Source organism: Eucalyptus grandis, chromosome 3 (assembly GCF_016545825.1).
Source record: "Eucalyptus grandis isolate ANBG69807.140 chromosome 3, ASM1654582v1, whole genome shotgun sequence".
In the NCBI taxonomy this organism is placed as follows: Eukaryota; Viridiplantae; Streptophyta; class Magnoliopsida; order Myrtales; family Myrtaceae; genus Eucalyptus; species Eucalyptus grandis.
In genome coordinates, this window is record NC_052614.1 from 20,222,684 (window position 1) to 20,230,908 (window position 8,225).

Sequence of the window (8,225 nt, forward strand, 5' to 3'; positions counted from 1 at the left end):
TATATCAATCTAGGATTTTCCGTGGTCATTTAGGGTAGATTTGTCACAGATGTACCAATTTACAGTTTTTCGTGGTTAAAAAAAAAATAGTTTTGGTAAATTTGGCAATATGTGTACTAATTTGGGATTTTTCAAGATAATAACCCTTTCTTTTTTACCACAGGATGCCCATACTCCTCCAAGGAACTTTTTCTTTTTCTTTTTCTTATGCTCTAAGATAACAACATTGAGGATGTGTTCCTAAGCTTAAGAGGCCTGGCACTTACTACACCTTCACCAACTGCCTCTTCCGGACCCTGGTCGGCCACGGGATTTTCGCATATAGAGACAGCGAAGACTTTCACGCTAGTGATCAGATCAGCGATCTCTTGAGAGCGGTCAGCAAATTCAAGATCTGCATACCGGTCCTCTCCATAGGCTACGTGTCGAGCGCTTGGTGCCTCCCAGCTCGCTCAAGTGATGGAGCACGGGTTGGGACTGCTCAAGGAGACCATCTTGGATTGCAAGCAGAGGGTCGATGCCGATATCGAAAGTTGGATGGATCGTCTAAGCGAAGTGGCTGAGATCAAGGAATTGAATATCCAACTGTAAGTAAATGCTTATTAATGGACCTTTTCTCAAGCGTCAATCGAAATGCTATTCTCTTAAAATTCTTGTAAATGGCTACGAAAACTTGCTGGAGTGGTTCAAAAAATTCGACAGGAAATATATTGGTCGATGTGTCATATGAAAACCGGTTTTCGATATCTGAGCAGTAAATTTCATTTCTCACCAAAAAAAAAAAATAATAATAATATAACAAAAATAAAACAAAGACAATTCACCAATTCTCATACATAAGCAGGGCCATTTTGGCTAGTGATAGTTATATGAGTGAATTTGATCTTATTCTAGAATGATGCCTGTAATTTGGACGGCAAAGAAACATTTTTTTCTCAGTAATAGGGGTAAATTGTAGGTTTATCTGTAAAACGCCAATCATATTCTGTGGAGTTTATTAAACTAAAATCCTTTTGGCTTTATAGAATTTACCTGGGACTTGAAATAGTGATCCAGGTCGAATGCTAACTGCTAGGAAGTAGTAGTGAGATTATAATTTGTTTTCTTTCACTAAAAGTGTTTGGTCTGTGGCAGAAACACCGAAACCACTGAGCTCGCTTGGGAAGTGGTTCAGCATAAGCCGGGAGGAGACGAAAGACCTCTGGACAGCAAATTGGTAAGTCGGGAAGAGGGTCAGACCTCTGGGGAAGACAATGGGAGTGTCGAAAGAAGGATCACCTCATGGCAAAAGGGTAAGCTGTTGGGAAATGGGTCATATGGACGTGTCTATGAAGTCTTAACCGAGTAAGATTCCTTAGCTTTTCTCTCTGATAATCAGTAAGTTATTTTTGCCATAAGCATTTTCTGGGGCGAAGTATAATCGGCGTTCTCCCATTATGATGTTCGCTTGAAATTTCATTGCACTTCTGAGTAAGTGCTTGATCTTCATATTTGGAATTGGAGTTCGAACATGATTGGCATTGTACTTATTGAAGACCATTCTTGATCACCGATCAGATTGATGAAGTACAGATCCGATATATAAAAAATTCATGTAAATTTAGTTGTTCATTGTTTTTCTGTAACATTACCAGCTTGAATAGTGAGTAATTTTATATTTCTTTTTTTGAAGAATGGATAGCGTGATAAATCAGCGCGTACGGAAAACATGCTTTAGAAACCATTATTTGATTGTAAATTCAAATGCTGAAAGCTAGGGAACTATTTTACTTATATTGATGAGGGCAACTATTTTTCATCTTTATATCATCTGGAGTGCAAAATTATTTTAACCATGTCTTGTCAAGGCATCATTCACGAAAGAATTGGCATTTATATTCTCTGTCATGCTTTTCTGTTTCCACAGTGATGGATGCTTTTTCGCTGTAAAGGAGGTTTCTTTGTTACATCAAGGAAGCCAGAGCTTATTGTATCTTGAGCAGGTTATAGCTCGTCTTTCTGTATCTTGTCAACTGGCCCTTAGGCATGACTACTTGATTAATCTCTTTCTTCTAACTGCCAAGCCGTTGTATATAGCAAAAAGACTGCCGTTATATACAACCATAAATCTGGTGTGAGTTCGTAGATTTTATTTTGACTCCTTTTTTTTTTAGTTGATGCTCTGCTTTCTTTTCAGGAAATTTCTCTTTTAAGTCAGCTTCGACATGACAACATAGTTCGATATTACGGCACTGAGAAGGTGTGTTCCTTCTTTCTAAGTTTCTTTCCTGCAGCATCTTTCACTTTGGCATCAATTATGATATGACCGGAACTGAGCAAAATGTTTAGGTGAACATGGCTGTGATTGCAGCCACAAGATAGTTGTAGCGTCATCATCACTGCATGTTTAAGATCACTGCATTTGTGGCTTTTAAGTAGTAACAGCCTTTCATGATAGACGAAGACATTTTAGTTCCCTCTCCAACCACAAGAAAAGTTCGTGAAGAATTGACTGTTACCTGAGGTAGTAATTATATGAGTAAAGAATATATGCAGAGTAGACGTCAGTTTTTGTGCTCTCTCTCTCTCTCTCTCTCTCTCTCTCCTCTCTCTATATATATATATAAGCAAAAAAAATTTCCCATTTAAAGTGAGACTGTCATGTAATCAACTCTTTGATTTCTAGTGGTAGATGTTTTACGAATTATTCTTCTTGCAAACTGAAGATTCAGGTCAAACTCTCAGGACTAATAAACAGGAATCTGAGGCTTTGAGAAACGGCAGCCCCGACTAATAAAACATAAAGGGGAAAATGATAAGCAAGTGAAGTCATTTAGTTCAATAGATATCCTTTAATTGACCATTAGTCACCTACCTTTCCCCCTCTTCTATAACTGGTCGTGGCTGTAGCAACAATAATGGAGCTCCTCTGCAAAGCTCAAATTTTCCATGATTCTAGTCCAGCGTCATTTAGTTACACTCCTTTTATGCAACATCATATAGTTCTTAACCTCTACAATTAGAGAAAACTGAAAATGGAAACGATCATTGTTTAAGTAAGGGAAGTATATCCTATCTTAGTGGCTTTAATGTTCAAGTACCTTCCGGTTTTTTTTTTTTTTCTAAACATAGTTTCACAAGAATCATCAAATTCTAAGAATGTGCCATGACGTAACTTCTTGCTGGAGATGAAACATGCAAAAGATTGTTGCTGGCAAACAAAATTTGGTTTGCTACACCTACAATCCACCACATTGTTTTGTGGGAAAGAGGGATTAATGCAATACGACTTCTTCCGCCAGGTGCAGTATGCAACTGTCTTTGTTGGCACTGCTGCAATTTAAAATCGTAGTGAACAATCATAACTTGGATATTTGTGTTGTACGCGGAAACCAACAAAAAGAAGAGCTCGGTACCATGCGTTCTTGCCTTATTTTTCCTTTTAAGTTCACAGAATTGCTTTTCATTTGTGATCTGACGTAAACATTTACTAAATTAACACCGATCAAACAGATTTTTACGAAGCACTGATCGATTATTGAAAAGGTACTTAATACCTTCGGGAAGCATAACTAACCTCAGGGCCTTGTCTAGGGGATTTTTGCCTTGGTACATTATGGGAAGGTTGTTGTCATGATCCAGTGATTATTGTGGTGTTATAAGAGGCCTAGACATCCAGCTTCATTAGGATGAATAAAACGTTAACATCACCAATGTAGTTTGTTTCGTTTCATTTGCTTTTTGGTATGGCTGCCTCTAATGAATCTTGTTAAAATACCCTATATTTTTAACTTATGGGGTTTTGATTGGTCTTATATTTATGTAGATTCCTTCCACCTAACAGCTTAACCTTTGCGTTCAGGCATGGTTTCCAAGCTATGTTCTGCATTAATTTATTTCCATGCATGGCTCTTTTTCATCAAGTCCGTGTGCACTTCTCAGACCAGTTTTCACTTGAGAGGAGGTCTTAAAATATTCAACTGTGCTAATTTATGTATTTTCAATGTGCCTTATATACATTTCATCATCCACCACTTAATAACTTAGATTTTGGGTTGGATATATGTTAAATGTAATTTTCTTTACTCTCTTCCAGGACGATGAGAAGATTTACCTAGTCCTTGAGCTCATGACCAAAGGTTCACTTGCAATGCTTTATGGCAGATATCACTTGAGTGATTCCCAAGTCTCTGCATACACTAGGCAAATGCTAAATGGTTTACAGTATCTTCATGACCAGAATGTGATACACAGGTATAAGAAAGATGCTTGACTTTGCATTAGTAGTTTTTACTAATTGAAATGGTGCTTTACACTTCGCATTTCTGATGGAAAGTTGATTTTGTTGAGGAAAGAGATCTTAACAAAACAAAGAGCACAGTGAAACTATGTATGTTGTTTCATGGCACACCACCTTGGTGCCTTTTGATGATGCTTCTTTGGACCGAAATGTAGTGTTATGATAAGTAGATTTCTTGTGATAATCAGCAAAAAACAAAGCAACAATATGAGCTTGTACGGCAATATATATTTTTTTCTTTTAGTAAGTGAATGCTTGAAGGTGGAAATGTAAATTTGCAATATAGGTAACTGTGAGAGTGATTATAACCTTTTATATATTCTACGCACATCTATACTGGTTTCTCATGCTTCCAGTTCCTGTAGGGATATTAAATGTGCTAATGTACTGGTTGATGCGAGTGGATCTGTGAAACTTGCGGACTTTGGATTGGCAAAGGTATGTCTCATCAGCAAAAGTGAACTCTCTCTCTCTCTCTCTCTCAGACTTGCGCGTGTGATCAACAAAGATGCATGTACAACTGCATACGCGTGCAGGAATATAAACAGGCATTGAAGTTGTGCGGCACACATACAATAGGATGAGCGCACAACAACCACACGTATAGACATGCACAAAGTGACAGATGTATTGTCCTTCACTTTACCAAAATGATGTATCGACTTTTTGTGTTTATTCATACAGGCAATCGAGATGAACGATGCCAAATCCTGCAAAGGATCTGCTTTTTGGATGGCACCCGAGGTTTGCACCCTCTGCCGCCAATTTTTTAGCATCCTATCATTAGCTCTAGTAGGTTCATATCTTTTCTTTTTCTTTTTTCTTTTTTTAATCCTTGTTGGTTGTAAATGCAGGTCGTTAATCTAAAGAACACAGGCTATGGGTTGGCAGCTGATATTTGGAGCGTAGGGTGCACTGTTTTAGAGATGTTTACCGGCCGATGTCCATATTACCCCTTAGAAATAGTACGTAATTAAGAACCTTCTTTTTATGGTTTATATCTTTTGAGATCTATGTTTTGCCAGAATTACTAACTAGTCGCAACTTTTTTGTTATTGCTACTTTTTGGGTGAGCTAGCTAAGTTAAGCAAATGTCGTGATCAGTAAATTAGGCCAGCATTCTTTAAAAAAAAAGGAAAAAAAATGAGGAGCACTACATAGAAAAGAGAGAGGACAGAGAATTCGATGATATTTATCAAAACAAAAAAGTAGTATTCGTTGCCAACATTTGCTTGAAATTCTGGAGCGAATGGTTATGTAACATGGTACGAAAACTCAGTTGAATATTTAAATCTTGACTTTCTCATTTCAGTAATTTGCCATTGTTGTCTAATATTTTTAATTACTAGTATAAGTATACAGTGGCATATGTTTAGATAATTACATATTGGACATAATAGTATCTCACCATGGGGTTCTCATATAACCCTAACATTCAGTTTCAAGAATCTCTCTATCTTCTCCTTCACTGTCTCATGGTACTTGAGCAACCAAGGGAGATTGAAATTCTAATATTGGCATCGCCATCTCTGACTCCAGTCCTGAGAGCAGCACTGACATTGATTGCTTCGTGTTCCCTGGTGTGTCCCCTACTCGTGTGGTTGTCCTTTAATCTGTCACACGCCATTATCAACGTTGGCGTTTCCCTCACTGCCCTCGAGTGTTGATCCTTCGCTACTCTTCTCTGAATTGATCATTGACCTAAATGGTTGTCTCCTATCCTAGATTTATTTACTTTCGATACTAATGATAACTTCCCCATACGAGTAGTCAGTTTTCCATTTGGGATGGTAATTGCTGGCTGTAGCCAGTAAATCACCTTATGACCCATTTTAAGTATCGCAGTGTGGAAATGCTCTTTTGTTGATAGAATGGCTGCTGCTGTAATTTGGAGTGCTTTTATCTTCTGAGTGAGTTGTGAAGGTTGCACTGCTTTTGTGCGCATCTTGGATTTATTTATTATAATGGAGAAAAAAAATAATACCATCCTACTCAAAGCCATTGTAAAACATGCAACTAACGCCCTTTTCTTTTTACTTTTTTGTTAATTTAGGAAACTTAAAAATTTTGAGCAAAAAGCAGTAGATATATTGCTTTATCCCTGTGAACTGTTAGATGTCATCCACGGTCTCCCACCTCAGCAATAACTGTGGCAGATGATTGCCTGAAGCACACTTAGATTTGTCTACAGATCTTTATTGATTAATGCAGCTATCCCATGTTATTTCCCCCCGGATTTATGATTAACACTAGCCTCTGCTACATTTTCTTTCTTATTGTGGCAGATGCAAGCATTGTTCAGAATTGGCAAGGGTGAACTTCCTCCAATTCCTGATTCTTTATCAACAGACGCTCAAGACTTCATCCTCACATGCTTGGAAGTGAACCCGAATAATCGGCCTTCTGCAGCACAGTTGCTAGACCATCCCTTTGTGAGGAAGCCACCTACATCTTCTGGTTTTGCCTCGCCCCATTCTGACAATATATCGCCATAAGGTTTTCTAGGCCATCCCTTTTGGTCCACTGCTGAAATTAATTTTATACTATGCTATTTTGCTGTTGCATTCCTAGTAGGAGTATTCATCTTTTGGGCTAATGGCAAAATAACTTCATTGACTTACCACCTTTCTACTGTTTACTCACTAAATTTATAACTTTTAACACTCTGCTAAACTTTTAAATTGGAGTAGATAGTCCACGTGTTTATATGGTCTATAGTCAGTTTCCCAATTTGCTTACAAACTTTTCACATTTTACAGTTTTCTCCGAAAGCTTCAATATTTCCACCTAATCGTCTTGAAACTTTTTGAGTGAGTTACCCATAGTGGTTAATTGGTACGCCATGGTTTAATTTGTCTTTCCCTAGGTAAGAAGTAGGTGCAATTGATTATCATGCCATGAAAACAACCGTAATTGCAGTTTCCCTTAGCATATAGTAGAACTTAGGAAAATTGATGGTCCTTGCGAATGGTCTCGAAAATTAAACAACATGCTGTTTAATCATTATGCTAGGCATTCAGATAGGAGAAACAGAATGCAGCAATATTCAGGTTTCTCTGGTGTTGATGTTATCATAGGTTTTCCTCTACTTAAATTGTTGTTAGTGCATTCACAATGCTGCTGCAACTCTTTGAACCGCTCAGTGATCAGCGGCATATTGATGACCAGCAAACACTCTTATGGCAGCGCCAAGCTTACGATGTGATGCTTTTTTTCTGCCAGATGAGCATGCCTTTGGCAGTGAAGGCCACCTAGTAAATTGGAGAAGATTGACTGTCCTCGCGGATGCTCTTGGGCTGCAACTGATTTTATGGCGTCTTTGTTCTGCTTGCGTTAACCACTTCTTGTTTATCTGGGAATTGTAAATATCATGTCATGTCGTATATTTCCAGTTCGAACGAAAGGGAGGAAACAAAGATGTTGACGATGACACGGCATCTCCAATGACAATTTTCTGCTTTTATGAAGTGTAGATAGGTGCATAGAACTTCTGCACGATTTGCAATCAATTAAGATTGGATGCACTCAAAGATTCACCATGGAATGTGCATTCGCTTCGTTTTTGTTTGTTTCATATTGGGCCATGTTTGGTAAATCCAGGTGTTTTTATTAATGACATGTTGATGAGCGCTTGTATCATATGATGAAAATATTGTACTGACAACAATCACGTTCGGTGATGTGGGAGCAAATTCGACATATAGGAAAGGTTTTGCCAAAGCCTGCTGCCTGGAAACCTCGGTCGTTGAAAATAGTTTTCGTGATACCACTGGTCACAAACACCAATATGAAGAAAAAGAACTCTTCTTTAAGAACTCTTGAGTTAAATAATATCAAGGTTTCTTTCGACAAAAGAAAAATAAAGATAATAAAAGGCTCAACTTAATCCTAATCTGACCCTAATTACAGTGCCATCATCACCCTGCCACCGCCTCGATGTCGCCCC

The 8,225-nt window shown here is 38.0% G+C and overlaps 1 protein-coding gene across 1 annotated transcript; it reads left to right on the top strand.

The window, feature by feature from the left end:
* The first annotated feature begins 466 nt into the window (after positions 1 to 466).
* LOC104439207 (mitogen-activated protein kinase kinase kinase 1) lies at positions 467 to 7,770 on the top strand. The gene is made up of 10 exons (XM_039308760.1): positions 467 to 587; positions 1,135 to 1,344; positions 1,907 to 1,982; positions 2,177 to 2,239; positions 4,076 to 4,233; positions 4,645 to 4,717; positions 4,964 to 5,023; positions 5,134 to 5,244; positions 6,565 to 6,775; positions 7,502 to 7,770. The coding sequence occupies exons 1-9, from the start codon at positions 538 to 540 to the stop codon at positions 6,772 to 6,774; spliced, it is 1,011 nt and encodes a 336-aa protein (XP_039164694.1). The 5' UTR covers positions 467 to 537; the 3' UTR covers position 6,775; positions 7,502 to 7,770.
* The last annotated feature ends 455 nt before the right edge of the window (positions 7,771 to 8,225 follow it).